The sequence below is a fragment of the Octopus sinensis genome, linkage group LG23 (genome assembly GCF_006345805.1).
Source record: "Octopus sinensis linkage group LG23, ASM634580v1, whole genome shotgun sequence".
Classification (NCBI taxonomy): Eukaryota; Metazoa; Mollusca; class Cephalopoda; order Octopoda; family Octopodidae; genus Octopus; species Octopus sinensis.
This window is the reverse complement of record NC_043019.1, coordinates 26,838,711-26,854,525: the sequence shown is the minus strand read 5'-3', so window position 1 is coordinate 26,854,525 and position 15,815 is coordinate 26,838,711. Positions and strand designations below refer to the sequence as shown.

Below are 15,815 nucleotides of genomic sequence, written 5' to 3'. Positions count from 1 at the left end.
TGACTGCGGCCATGCTGGAGCACCGCCTTTAGTCGAGCAAATCGACCCCGGGACTTATTCTTTGTAAGCCCAGTACTTATTCTATCGGTCTCTTTTGCCGAACCGCTAAGTGGCGGAGACGTAAACACACCAGCATCGGTTGTCAAGCAATGCTAGGGGGGCAAACACAGACACACAAACATACACACACACACACACATATACATATATATACATATATACGACAGGCTTCTTTCAGTTTCCGTCTACCAAATCCACTCACAAGGCATTGGTCGGCCCAGGGCTATAGCAGAAGACACTTGCCCAAGATGCCACGCAGTGGGACTGAACCCGGAACCATGTGGTTGGTAAACGAGCTACTTACCACACAGCCACCCCTGCGCCTTCTATAGTTAATGTTGTTATTGATGTGACATACAAACACATGTTGTAACAGAGTAATATTATGTGTATTCTAGGTGTAACACACAAATGCATGTTATGACAAGCTGAATATACTCTCTGTGTGTGTGTTATGTCAGGTCGCTCTTAAGCACTACTGGTAACATGTAAAACAGAACAATTTGTTGCACGGTTGCGTCATCAGCAACTAAACTGGCCTCCCCACCAAGTTTGCTTAGTGAGGAGGGCGATTTTGGACAGCCTGCTCGATGAAAAGCAAGACCTGTCAAAGGGCAGAGAAATCCAGGAGAGTCAACATCCGTCGAATACAGTCATGGGAAGATGTTGCTCACCAGTTCTTGTGAAGACAATCCATCGAAGAGAATTAAGGATTTCGAATAAAAACTGTTCAGTGAAGACTTGTAACCAGCCAATACTATTTTTTCTCAGAAAAGACGTTCACATGATAAAGAGAGAATACCAAACGAGTTCCCTATGGATACCGTATTTATTACAAGCCACGAGTTGTAATAAATACGGTATCCATAGGGAATGAGTTTGGTATTTTATTTATTACACACGAATAAACGACCATATTTTATTAACCCAATAACTAAATTCTTCACGTTTAGTTGTAACTTATGAATGACAAAAGTAGTGCCGTCACCGTGACCTCAGGTCATCACCATGAATTGACCAATCAGAAGCAGCACTGTCACCGTGACCTCGGGTCATCACCATGGATTGACCAATCAGAAGCAGCGCTCGCAGTATCTGACATATGTTAGATACCAAAAATATCTCAAAGTGTTCTCACTCACATGTGTGTAATAATGTTATGGTTTCATATAGAGATAACTTATATATATCTATCTATCTAATAATAATTGACAACGTGAACAAGAATGCAGAAAATCACATCTTTAATTGATACATGTTTAACTTACCTGTCTGATTGTCAGTCTATGTGCCACACCATATGGTTAATTAACTTGTTAATTAATGCTGCTTGCTTCCCAACCACATGGTTCTGGGTTCAGTCCCACTGTGTGGCACCTTGGGCCAGTGTCTTCTGCTATAGCCTCAAGCCGACAAAAGCTACGTTAGTGGATTTAGTATATAAAAACTGAAAGAAGCCTATCGTATGTGTGTGTGTGTGTCTTTATGTTTGTCCTCCATCTCCGCTTGACGACCCATGTTGGTTTGTTTACATCCCTGTAACTTAGTGGTTCACCAGAAGAGACTGATAGAATAAATACTAGGCTAAAAAGAAAACAAATTAGTCATAGGGTCATTTTCTTGGATTACAAAAATACCCTTCCAGGTGGTGCCCCAGTATGGCCACAACCAAATAACTGACACAAGTAAAAAGGAAAAGAAGAAATGCATTAAGTTTATCCCTGAAAAATAAAACGTGTTTACTTCCCCCGTTTTCTCACCAACTTCTTCATTGTTTTCCCAACAGGGTTGCCGTGGTGGGTAATGTGGATGCAGGCAAGAGCACCCTACTAGGTGTACTCACCCATGGAGAACTTGACAATGGGCGTGGCATTGCACGTCAGAAGCTGTTCCGACACAAACACGAAATGGTGTCTGGTCGCACGAGCAGTGTTGGAAACGATATTTTAGGCTTCGATGTTGCCGGCAACGTTGTCAATAAACCTGAACATGGGAACCTCGATTGGATAAAGATCTGTGAACAGTCCTCAAAGGTAAGCTGCCTCCCAGGGATATTTGCTACTCTTTTACTTGCTATGTGGGTTGCTGTTGTTGTTGTTGTTGTTGTTACTGTTGAGGAGTGGTGGGAGTAGAATGACAGAACCATTAGAGCAACAGACAAAATGCCTTTGTGGTATTTGGTTATGTTCTGAGTTCAAATCCTGCCAAGGTTGACCTTTATCTTTCAACCTTCCAGGGGTCAGTTAATTAAAACTACGGGTGACACATAAGAAAACACCATCCGAGCGTGGCCGTCTGCCAGCCTCGTCTGGCACCTGTGTCGGTGGCACATAAAAAACACCATCCGAGCGTGGCCGTCTGCCAGCCTCGTCTGGCACCTGTGTCGGTGGCACATAAAAAACACCATCCGAGCGTGGCCGTCTGCCAGCCTCGTCTGGCACCTGTGTCGGTGGCACATAAAAAACACCATCCGAGCGTGGCCGTCTGCCAGCCTCGTCTGGCACCTGTGTCAGTGGCACATAAAATCACCCACTACACTCTCGGAGTGGTTGGCGTTAGGAAGGGCATCCAGCTGTAGAAACACTGCCAGATCTGACTGGCCTGGTGCAGCCTTCGGGCTTGCCAGACCCCAGTTGAACCGTCCAACCCATGCTAGCATGGAAAGCGGACATTAAACGATGATGATGATGATGATGAGTCAAGTATGATTTAAATTACCAGATGATCCTCTGCAATTTGTGATCTTCTGAAATTATTATTCAGACACAGACACAATATGGCTGGTGTGTTGCTAGAAGCTTCATTAGGAGGTTGGGAAAAATGTCTAGTGGAATTTCTTCTGAATGAAGGCAAATGGCTCAGTGGTTAGAGCGCCGGTCTTGCAATCATGAAGTAGTGAGTTTGATTCCCGGACTGGGATGTGTGTTGTGTTCTTGAGCAAGACACTTTATTTCATGTTGCTCCAGTTAACTCAGCTGTAGAAATACGTTGCGACATCACTGGTACCAAGCTGTATCGGCCCCTTTACCTTTCCTTTGGATAACATCGGTGGCATGGAAAGGGGAGGCTTGTATAGAGGGGTAACTGCTGGTCTTCCATAAACAATACTGCCCGGACCTGTACCTTGGAGGGGAACTTTCTAGGTGCAATCTCACAGTCATTCATGACTAAAGGGGTCTTTTTTTTTATTTCTTCTGATTAATTGTTCTGGGTTTTAAATTCCACTGAAATCAAATTTGCCTTTCATTGTTTTGGGCGGGGTTGATAAAAATAGGCTCCAGTTGAGTTCTGGGGTTGATGCCATTGACTAGCCCTCCCTCTCCCCAAGTTTTAAGTTTTGTGCCTATTACAGAAAGGATTATTAAGATACAGTAGCTCTGTCTGCTGGGCCTGTACAAGATGCACTCAGTGCAATGAAACTGTTTTGCAGTTGGGGCTGTAGGGTAAGAATTTTGCTTCCCAACCACATGCTTCTGGGTTCAGTCTCACTGTGCAGCACCTTGACCAAGTACTTTCTGCTATAGCTCTGGTTCAACCCATTGTAAACATATGTATGTGTGTGCATGTGTGTGTGTGACTCTCATCACCACTTGACAACTGGTGCCGGTTTGTTTACATCCCCATAACTTAGCGGTTCTGCAGAATAAAGACCAATTGACTAAGTATCAGGCTTTTAAAATCAATGAATACTGGGGTCAGTTTGTTCAACTAAAACCTTCCAGGTGGTGCCCCAGCATGGCCAGAGTCTAGTGATTGAAGCCAAGATAAAAGATAACCAACAGTCCATTCAGTATTGTAAGTGTTAGTGAGTCATGGTGTTATGTTGGACAGTTGCTTTTGCATGACTCTGAAAGCATTGGGTAAAAACTCACTGTCCTCATTGCTAAGAGCTAACCAAATTACTCAAAAACCTTCTCTGCCAGCAGAGTCAATGACCCACATCTCAGATGGAAGTAAAAGAATCCCTTGTGGCTAATAAATTGGGGGCCAGTGCTCCCTGACTGGCTCCTGTGTCGATGGCATGTAAAAGGCACCAAGCGAGCTTGACCAATGCCAGTACCCCATGACTGGCTCCTGTGCTGATGGGGCCCAGTTAGAATTTTTTTCAGGTTGAGTAGCCCATCCCGCTCAAAAGGTCTATTATGCTTTTACTATTGACTGCTTCTTTCTATATTTCAGGTGATCACTTTTATAGATTTAGCTGGACATGAGAAATATCTGAAGACCACAGTATTTGGAATGACAGGGCATGCGCCAGACTTTGCTATGCTCATGGTAATTCTTATTTTCTTAACTTCTTATTGTCCCCACAATGTCCAACATGTGGACATTAGGTGCCACTGTTTTTATAAATAATTGCTTTTTCTCCAAATAATGTTGTGTGCATGAGTGAGTTAATACATGGAGTGAGTAGATATGGCCTTGTCTAGTTCAGATTGAGCCCTTCTGTCTCTGGTTTGGTACAAGATGGTCACATCAGGATTGCATGTGATCTCCATGACTGAATTACAAGGGGTTTGGTGAATGTTGTCCTTTAGCTTCTATTTCTAAATGAATGATGTAGAACAAAGATGTATATATACATATCATCATCTAATGTCTGGTTCTCATGCTGGCATGGGTTGAGCAGTTTGACGGGAGCTGGTGAGAAAAGAACTGCACCAGGCCCCTATGTCTGTTTTTGTATGGTTTCTAAGACCGGATGCCCTTCCTAATGTCAATCGTTTACTGAGACGACTGGTGGTGGGTGGTGGGGTGCCTTTTACATGGCACTGGCACCAGTAAGTTTGCCATGTAACTCAGAAGATAAAACCCTGCAGCTGATGAAGCAAATATATATATGTGTGTGTATATATATATATATATATATATATATATATATATATATGGCGGTGCCCCAGCATGGCCACAGCTCGTGAGCTGAAACTAAATAAAATTAAAATTTTTTTTTTTTAAATATATATATATGTATATATATATCGTCATCATCAAGAACATTTAACATCCGCTTTCCATGCTGGGATGGATTGGATGGTTTGACTGAGGACTGGCAAGCCAGAAGGCTGCACCAGGCTCTAATCTGATCTGGCAAGGTTCCTACAGTTGGATGCTCTTCCTAATGCCAACCACTCCGAGAGTGTAGTGGGACCTTTTTATGTGCCGCCAGCATGGAAGCCAGTTAGGTGGCACTGGCATCAGCCATGGCTGCGACCTCACTTTACTTGCCGGGTTTTCTCATTCACTGCATATTCCCAAAGGTCTCATATATATATATATATATATATATATATATATATATATGGCGGTGCCCCAGCATGGCCACAGCTCGTGAGCTGAAACTAAATAAAATTAAAATTTTTTTTTTTTAAATATATATATATGTATATATATATCGTCATCATCAAGAACATTTAACATCCGCTTCCATGCTGGGATGGATTGGATGGTTTGACTGAGGACTGGCAAGCCAGAAGGCTGCACCAGGCTCTAATCTGATCTGGCAAGGTTCCTACAGTTGGATGCTCTTCCTAATGCCAACCACTCCGAGAGTGTAGTGGGACCTTTTTATGTGCCGCCAGCATGGAAGCCAGTTAGGTGGCACTGGCATCAGCCATGGCTGCGACCTCACTTTACTTGCCGGGTTTTCTCATTCACTGCATATTCCCAAAGGTCTCATATATATATATATATATATATATATTGGCACGTAAAAAGCACCATCCGATCGTGGCCGTTGCCAGCCTTGCCTGGCCCCCGTGCCGGTGGCACGTAAAAAGCACCCACTACACTCACGGAGTGGTTGGCGTTAGTTAGGGCATCCAGCCATAGAAACATTGCCAGATCAGACTGGTCCTGGTGCAGCCTTCTGGCCTCCCAGACCCCAGTTGAACTGTCCAACCCATGCTAGCATGGAAAGCGGACGCTAAATGATGATGATGATGATATTGTGTGTGTCTGTGTATTGTGTGTGTGTGTATGTATGAGTTTATATATGAGCCCGAGTGTATATGGCCTTACTTTGTGTATATTGTGTATATATTATCTGTGTGTATATTTATACATGTGGAAGTTTCTAGAAACGTGTGTGTGATATATGTAAAGAAGCATCTTGTGCAGTCAATGTAATAAACTGATTGTCGCCGTTGTCTCTGCAGATTGGTGCCAATGCCGGGGTGGTAGGAATGACCAAGGAACATCTCCGACTAGCACTGGCCCTCAATGTCCCAGTGTTCGTCGTTGTGACCAAGATTGATATGTGCCCACCCAACGTGATGCAGGACACCATGAAACTGTTACAGCGCATGCTCAAGTCCTCTGGTTGCCGGAAGATTCCAGTTTTAGTTCAGAACAAAGACAACGTGGTTTGTACGGCCACCAACTTCACTTCTGAGAGGTAAATATCAACGTAAAGACCTGACTGTGGGCTTCACTAAAATCTCATTGAAAATGTGTATGTTATGTGTGGATGTATGTATGTGTGTATGTATGTGTGTATGTATGTATGTGGATGTGTGTGTGTATGTATGTGTGTGTATGTGTATGTGTGTATGTGTATGTATGTGTGTGTATGTATGTATGTGTGTGTATGTATGTGTGTGGTGTATGTGTGTGTGTGTGTGTGTGTATGGATGGATGGATGGATGGATGGACGGGTGCTCTCTTCTGTTTTGAATGATTTAAAGCAGCTGGTTTCTAACAAAGATACAAAGCTCCATCTTTGGAATGTAGATAACAGAAACATTTCTTTCATTCATTTGACTGCTGCCATGCTGGAGCACCGCCTCTAGTCGAACAAATCGACCCCTGGACTTATTCTTTGTAAGCCTAGTACTTATTCTATCGGTCTCTTTTGCTGAATTACTAAGTTACAGGGACGTAGACACACCAACATCAGTTATCAAGCAATGGTGGGGGGACAAACATAAACACACACACACATTTATATATACGACAGGCTTCTTTCAGTTTCCATCTACCAAATCCACTCACAAGGCTTTGGTCACCCCAAGGCTTTAGTAGAAGACACTTGCCCAAGGTGCCACGCAGTGAGACTGAACCCGAACCATGTGGTTGGTAGCAAGCTAGTTACCACACTGCCATTCCTGTGCCTATATCCACCTATATTCAACAAATCTTAAATTTGAGAAAAGTCTTGCATACTTTTACTGTTCCCCTTACAAATTCTATTTGTAATGCACAAGTGAGTTGGTTGATTTCTTTTTCTGAAAACCCTAGTTTATCCAGACTTTCACTTAGGTATTTACCCACAAAAACCAAGTGCACCAATTATTATAGATATAAATGTGAATTATGTATGTATATATCTTTTGCTTTTAAGTATTTGAATTCTTCTTCTGTGCTAGCACAGAATTTTGTCAGTGAACAAGTCACAATCTCAAAGCGATGAAAATATTTTGGCAAATTAAATTTAATTGTTGAAGTAAATCTAACGGTTTTTGTGTGTTTCTTAAATGGCTTATAAACACCTTCCACGCTGCAAATCATCATCATCATCATTTAGCGTCCGTTTTCCATGCTAGCATGGGTTGGACGGTTCAACTGGGGTCTGTGAAGCCAGAAGGCTGCATCAGGCCCAGTCTGATCTGGCAGTGTTTCTACGGCTGGATGCACTTCCTAATGCCAACCACTCCATGAGTGTTGTGGGTGCTTTTTACGTGCCACCCGCACAGGTGCCAGACGGAGCTGGCAAATGGCCACGGACGGATGGTGCTTTTTATGTGCCACCGGCACGGGGGCCAGGTGAGGCTGGCAACGGCCACGATCGGATGGTGCTTTTTATGTGCCACCGGCAATTCATAAATATGAATTTATAATCTGGATATAGAAACTGGATGTCTTGAAGCTGTTGTCCATAGTTCTCCTTTCTCTTTGACTTTCAAAGAGATATTCACTCAGCAGGACAACTGACTTCTTTAACAGAATGTATGAGGCAGGGCGTGGTGCTTGAAAAGTTCCTGGCTTTGAATAAAAGAAAATACAGCAAGATCTGTTGATTATGATTTCATTTAACATATTTGAGTGCATTCAGAGGTGAAATTGTTGTTGTGGCTGATGCCTCATGCCTCCTGATTGGCACCCATGCCAGTGGTACATAAAAAGCACCATTTGAGTGTGACCAATGCCAGTGGCATGTAAAAAGCACCATTTAAGCGTGGTTGTTGCCAGTGCCACTTGACTGGCTCCTATGCCAGTGGCACCTAAAAAGCATCATTCTGGTGCTAGTGCCACTTGACTAGCTCCCATTTCGGTGGCACATAAAAAGCACTATTTGAGCGAAGTCACTGACAGTGCTACCTGATTGGCCCTTATGCCGGTGGCACATAAAATGTTGGAGTGGTTGGTGTTAGGAAGGGCATCCAGCTGTAGAAACCCAGCCAGAATAGATTGGAGCCCAGCTCAGCCTCTTGGCTTGCCAATCGTCAGTCAAACCGTCCAACCCATGCCAGCATGGAAAGCAGACATTAAATGATGATGATGATTCCTCTCTCAGATTTACACACTTATTGCAGTGGTCCTTCAGTTTTTCTAAACCTTGTAAAAGAACTCAGAAGGTTGGGCCTCCAACCAGGTCTTTCGCAATAACCTTGAAGCTGGGAATTTTCAGAACTGCCCTATATGTTTGTGTGTGTATTACCGTGCATATATACTTATCAGATTGCAGCACTTGTGTGAGATGCATGTATATATGCATATCTCTGTGCATATAAGGCATGTTGGCACAAGTACCTTTGACTGTTGGGGCCACTTAAACCAATTCGACTCAAGTGAAACCACTTGAGCACTTGATTGTGTGGTTTTATTGAGACATCATTGCTTGCTACTGGATTTTTTTGCAACTGTCACCTTTTAATTGATCACAAAATAGAAACCTATTTTGAATCCCATCACAAATGAAACTACTACAACAATTTAGAACAATTCTAATCACTACTGCTACAACCACAACAGGTCTCTTTTAGGTCATTTGAGCATTAAAGAAGGCTCCACGAACAATTTACTATGTCACAGCACTCCTGTATTTTTCTTTTCTTTCTCCTTCTTCTTCTTCTTCTTTCCCTACTCCTACTTCTCTTTCTCCTTCATCTCCTCCTCCTCTGCCGCCTTCTTCTCCTCCCTTAGCTGCTTTTGCTTAAACCTTCAATTCTCAGTACCCAAACTATTCCTTCAGATTTGCTACTACTCACCTACGAGGCATACACAAAGGTATAGAGACAGACAGACTATTTAAAGACTATGGAAATATCTATAAAACATTTCACTTAACTTTTTTCTCCAATTCAATTGTTTTTTTTTTATTTTATACTTAGTTGAAAAAGTCTAAAAGCCAAAAACCGGTACTAAAATGTACTTCATGATAAAATTATTCTAGCATTCTCTACCTTATCTTATTTTTATTATATATATATATATATCATAAAATATCAAATGTTATTAAGTTTGAAAACAGAGAGATCTAATGGATACGAATTAATTTATTAATTAATTAATATCTTCACCTACAATTGTTTCATTTCACATCCTATTTAAACTACAAAATATCATCATCATCGTCTAACATCCGCTTTCCATGCTAGCATTGGTTGGACGATTTTGACTGAGGACTGGCGAACCAGATGGCTGCACCAGGCACTAATCTTGATTTGGCAGAGTTTCTACAGCTGGATGCCCTTCCTAACGCCAACCACTCCAAGAGTGTAGTGGGTGCTTTTTACGTGCCACTGGCACGGGGGCCAGTCAGGTGGTACTGGCAACGACCTCGCTCGAATCCTTTTACACATGCCACCAGCACAGGTGCCAGTAAGGCGACATTGGTAACGATCACGCTCAAATGGTGATATATAAATATAATAAATTATATAAATATATAATTTGACATTTGAAATAGCTTGAGTGGAAAATCATCAGGGTGTACAAAAGGACAATACAAGGATTACATTATGATCTGTGGGAATACTCCAATATAATCAGAATATATAATCATGTTTATTATGTGTGTGTGGGAGGGGGGTGCATGCATGCATTAAAATTATTACTTTTATTTTTATTTCAATATTAATAATAATAATAATCATGAATAATGAGTTATAGTATATAAGAGTAAAATTACATCTTTATATATAAAAGTCAAGTTGTGTGTCTGTCTCCTACGATTTAGATTTTTAACTACTCCCACATTTTGCGGTGCAGTTTAACCAAAACCGGGTATCTTATAGTTGTGATTCATATCGAGCCCTTCTGGGTATTAGCACGCGTCTATGATGAGTCTACGATTTAAAAAAAAATTTACCATAATTTTTTTCCCATTTTAATGCATTTTTTCGCTATTATATAAGGGAAGTAACTCTCTAAAAATGTCTACGATGAGTCAACAATTTTTAAAAAAATTTACCATAATTTTTTTTCCATTTTTAATGCATTTTTTTGCTATTTTTTGGCTATAACTCTCTAAAAATGCTTATATAGTTATTTCCCTTACAAACCCGAGCAATGCCGGGCGATACTGCTAGTAATGAATAAAATAAAATAAAAGTGAAATACAGTAAACCCTCACCATATCACAGTTCACCTATCACAGTTTATTGTTTAAGCTTACGTCGATTCCTCCATGGTAAATGATTTCGACCCTGCGTAGAGACAGTTAGCGATGCTTATACTCTTTACTCTTTTACTTGTTTCAGTCGTTTGACTGCGGCCATGCTGGAGCACCACCTTCAGTCGAGCAAATCAACTCCGGGACTTATTCTTTGTAAGCCCAGTACTTATTCTATCAGTCTCTTTTGCTGAACCGCTAAGTGACGGGGACGTAAACACACCAGCATCGGTTGTCAAGCAATGCTAGGGGGGACAAACACAGACACACAAACACACACACATACACATACATATATATATATATATATATATATATACATATATACGACAGGCTTCTTTCAGTTTCTGTCTACCAAATCCACTCACAAGGCTTTGGTCGGCCTGGGGCTATAGCAGAAGACACTTGCCCAAGATGCCACGCAGTGGGACTGAACCCGGAACCATGTGGCTGGTTAGCAAGCTACTTACCACACAGCCACTCCTGCGCCTATGGTGGTTTTATTGAATGAAATTATTAAATTGATAATCTATCTTTATGTTTATGTTATTTTTATTAAAATACAGATTTTTTTCTGCAATTATATAAGCGTTTTTTCAAAACTATAAATCTGCCCTCAAATACCATCTGCACCATGTATATACAACGAAAGAGAGAAAGAAAAAGGGAGACATTTTATTTGTACACATAAATACAGACGTTTAACCCTTTAGTGTTTGCATTATTCTGCCAAAATTAATCATTTTTTATCCACATTGTTTTGAACTAATCATGCATTATCTTGTAGCTATGAGATTTTGATGAGGTAGCTGTTAATTTTTAAAACGATATTGTAGGGTTGGTGTGAGAGACCAGATCTGGCCAGTTTGAACATAAAACAGGCAGAATACTTTTGGCCGGATATGGCCAGTTTAAATGCTAAAAGCTGGCAGAAACGTTAGCACGCCGGGCGAAATGTTTAATGGTATTTCGTCTGCGGCTAGGTTCTGAGTTCAAATTCCGCCGAGGTCGACTTTGCCTTTCATCCTTTTGGGGTCGATAAATTAAGTACCAGTTACGCACTGGGGTCGATGTAATCGACTTAATCCGTTTGTCTGTCCTTGTTTGTCCCCTCTATGTTTAGCCCCTTGTGGGTAATAAAGAAATTGGTTTTTCGTCTGCGGTTAGGTTCTGAGTTCAAATTCCGCCGAGGTCGACTTTGCCTTTCATCCTTTCGGGGTCGATAAATTAAGTACCAGTTACGCACTGGGGTCGATGTAATCGACTTAATCCGTTTGTCTGTCCTTGTTTGTCCTCTCTGTGTTTGGCCCCTTGTGGGTAGTAACGAAATAGGCTAATGTGTTCTTTCTGTTATATTTCCATGTGTGGTTTCAAAGAATGTGTCCAATATTCCAAGTTTCTAATGTGACTGGTGAAAACCTTGGCTTACTCAAAATGTTTCTCAACCTGTTGTCCACACGACACAAATATGATGTAACACAGCCAGCTGAATTTCAAATTGATGATACATTCTCTGTACCTGTAAGTTCTACTCTTTTTCTTGGCTTTCTTTATCTCACCCTTTCTTAGCCTCACCCTCTTTATCTCTGTACCTCTCTCTCTCTCCTTTCATATTTTCACTCTGTTTTCTTTGTGTATTTCCCTCTTTCTTACTCTCTCTCTCTTTCTCACTCATTCTCTCTCTCTCTCCTTTTTCTCTTTCTCTTTCATTCTCTATCTTTCTCTCTCTCCTTTTTCTCTTTCTCTTTCATTCTCTCTCTCTCTCTCTCCCTCTCCTTTTTCTCTTTCTCTTTCATTCTCTCCCTCTCCTATTTCTCTTTCATTCTCTCCCTCTCCTATTTCTCTTTCATTCTCTCTCTCTCCTTTTTCTCTTTCACTTTCATTTTCTCTCTCCCCCTCTCTCATTTTCTCTCTCTTCCTTTCATGGTTCCACTCAATTTTTTTGTATATCTCTCCACCTCTCTCTCTCTCTTCATTTCTGTTTCTCCATTTCTCTCTCGCTTTCTCTCTCTCTCTCTCTCCTTTATTAAATTCCCTTCTTCAATCCTTCCCTCGCTTTGTCTCTCTCTCTCTCTCTCTCTCGTCCCCCAATTCTTTCCACTTATGTCCACACACACCTTTATGCCACATTACCATCACCTCCCTAACAGAAATCTAACCCTGTCTCTTTTATAGGGAGTTGGCACTGTTGTATCTGGTACCTTACTGAGGGGACTCATCAAACTCAATGACACCATCTTGTTGGGGCCAGATTCCCTCGGACAGTTCCAGAGTATTGTCATCAAAAGTATACATCGCAAGCGCATGCCGGTCAAAGAGGTCCGAGGTGGTCAGACAGCATCGTTTGCCCTGAAGAAGGTCAGTCAGCAGTTGTTGTTGTTGTGTTTGTTGTTATTGTTTATTGTTATTAAGGTGGTAAGACAGCAGAACCGTTAGCACGGCAGGAAAAATGCTTAGCAGCATTTCACCTGTCTTTGTGTTCTGAGTTCAAATTCCACTGAGGTCGACTTTACCTTTCATCCTTTTGGGGGTCGATATTTTGAGTACCAGGGAAACATTGGGGTCAATGTAATCAACCAGTCCCCTCCCACAAGATTTCAAGCCTTGTGCTTTCAGTAGAAAGGATTATTATTATTATTACTACTACTACTTTTACTACTACTACTACTACTACTACTACTACTAAGGTGGTGAGCTGGCAGAATCGTTAGCACGCCAGGCGAAATGCTCAGTGGTATTTTGTCTACCGATACATTCTGAGTTCAAATTCTGTCAAGGTCGACTTTGCCTTTCATCCTTTCAGGGTCGATAAATTTAGTACCAGTGAAACACTAGGGTCGATGTAATCGACTTATCCCTACCCCAAAAATGGCTGCCCTTGTGACAAAATTTGAACCATTATCATTATTATTATTATTATTAAGGAGGTGAGCTGGCAGAATGGTTAGCACTCCGGGCGAAATATTTAGTAATATTCCATTCGTTTTTATGGTTTGAGTTCAAATTCCACCAAAGTCAACTTTTTACCTTTCATTCTTTCAGGGCCTATAAAGTAAGTACCAGTGAAACACTGGGGTCAATGTTATAAACTAGTTCCCTCTCCCAAATTTCAGGCCTTGTGCCTATAGTAGAAAAGATTATTATTATTATTATTATTTATTATGGTGTTGAGCTGGCAGAACCATTAGTATGCTAGGCAAAATCATCATCATCATCATCATCATCATCATCGTTTAACGTCCGCTTTCCATGCTAGCATGGGTTGGACGGCGCAACTGGGGTCTGGGAAGCCCGAAGGCTGCACCAGGCCAGTCAGATCTGGCAGTGTTTCTACAGCTGGATGCCCTTCCTAATGCCAACCACTCCGTGCTTTTTATGTGCCACCGACACAGGTGCCAGACGAGGCTGGCGAACGGCCACGCTCGGATGGTGTTTTTTTTATGTGCCACGGACACAGGTGCCAGACGAGGCTGGCGAATGGCCACGCTCGGATGGTGTTTTTTACGTGCCCACAGCACGGAGGCCAGTCAATGCGGTACTAGTATTTTGTCTGTCTTTACATTCCGAGTTCAAATTCCACTGAGGTTGACTTTGCCTTTCATCCTTTTAGGTTTATAAAATTAAGATATATTTATATATATATATGTTCTTATTCAAATGCATGCTAATCTGTTATATTGATTTCGTTTTTCTGTTCACCAGATTAAAAGGTCTTCTATACGTAAAGGTATGGTTATGGTGTCACCAAAACGTGAACCAAAAGCATGCTGGGAGTTTCAAGGTGAAATTCTTGTCTTGCACCACCCTACCACAATCAGCGTCAGATACCAGGCCATGGGTAAGGAACTAATATTTGTACATGTGTGTGTGTGTAGGTATGATTGTATGTACATGTCTGTGTGTTTGTTAGTATGGGGAAGCACTCCGTCGGTTACGACGACGAGGGTTCCGGTTGATCCGATCAACGGAACAGCCTGCTCGTGACATTAACATGTAAGTGGCTGAGCACTCCACAGACACGTGTACCCTTAACGTAGTTCTCGGCGATATTCAGCGTGACACAGAGAGTGACAAGGCCGGCCCTTTGAAATACAGGTACAACAGAAACAGGAAGTAAGAGTGAGAGAAAGTTGTGGTGAAAGAGTACAGCAGGGATCACCACCATCCCTGCCGGAGGCTCGTGGAGCTTTAGGTGTTTTCGCTCAATAAACACTCACAACACCCGGTCTGGGAATCGAAACCGCGATCCTATGACCGCGAGTCCGCTGCCCTAACCACTGGGCCATTGCGCCTCCACAGTTTGTTAGTATAGGTATTCAGTGCTGTTTAATGAGTGTGTAATGCAGTGACATGTAATCTTCTTCTTTCTCTTTTTTAACATCTGTTTTCCATGCTGGCATGGTTTGGACGGTTTGACTGAGGTCTGGCGAGCCAGAAGGCTGCACCAGGCTCCAATCTGATCTGGCAAAGTTTCTACAGCAGGACGCCTTTCCTAACGCCAACCATAGTGGGTATTTTTTACATGCTACCGGCACGAGGGCCCATCAGGTGGTACTGGCAATGACCATGCTCAAAAGGTGTTTTTTACATGCCACCTGCATGGGAGCCAGTCCGGCGACGCTGGCAACGACTGTGCTCGAATGTTGTTTTCCACTTTCCACCGGGACATGTGCCAGTAAGGCGATGCTGGCAATGATCACACTCAAATGGTGCTTTTTACGTGCCACCATGTTCACAACTCATCTTTATTTACATGTGAATTAACATTGTACCTGACAGGTACAATTATTCAAGGTCCTGAAAACCTTAAAATTCCCAAACCAAGGCCTTGTTATTTACTGTGGTTTAACATCATACCAAGAACATGGCTTAAAAGCCACACTCTGTGCAAACTTTTAAGCTAGCTCCTATGGACGGCTAATTGGGCCTGAAGCCCCAAACTAATGAGAGCAATAACAATAAAGCATTTGTTGATCCCCTGCCAATATGGTATTACTTTAAATTCAGTTTAAAGGAAAAACTTCACAAATTTTTGGAGTTCTTTTAAAATTTGAATTTTCTACTGTTATAATAAAAAATAATAATGAAATTATTGTATACAGTGCTCAGGTGCACCACAACTTGTCAGAAAGTGCATATAAAG

The 15,815-nt window shown here is 41.8% G+C and overlaps 1 protein-coding gene across 5 annotated transcripts in view; it reads left to right on the top strand.

The window, feature by feature from the left end:
• Positions 1 to 15,815, top strand: part of LOC115223599 (GTP-binding protein 1) — a 72,621-nt gene that overhangs the window by 50,669 nt on the left and 6,137 nt on the right. For all 5 annotated transcript variants that reach the window (XM_036512466.1, XM_036512465.1, XM_029794252.2 and 2 more), the window contains 6 exons: positions 1,847 to 2,093; positions 4,240 to 4,335; positions 6,216 to 6,454; positions 12,049 to 12,193; positions 12,848 to 13,030; positions 14,375 to 14,510. In XM_036512466.1, coding sequence (XP_036368359.1) covers positions 1,847 to 2,093; positions 4,240 to 4,335; positions 6,216 to 6,454; positions 12,049 to 12,193; positions 12,848 to 13,030; positions 14,375 to 14,510 — 1,046 coding nt within the window. The remainder of the gene's footprint in view (positions 1 to 1,846; positions 2,094 to 4,239; positions 4,336 to 6,215; positions 6,455 to 12,048; positions 12,194 to 12,847; positions 13,031 to 14,374; positions 14,511 to 15,815) is intronic.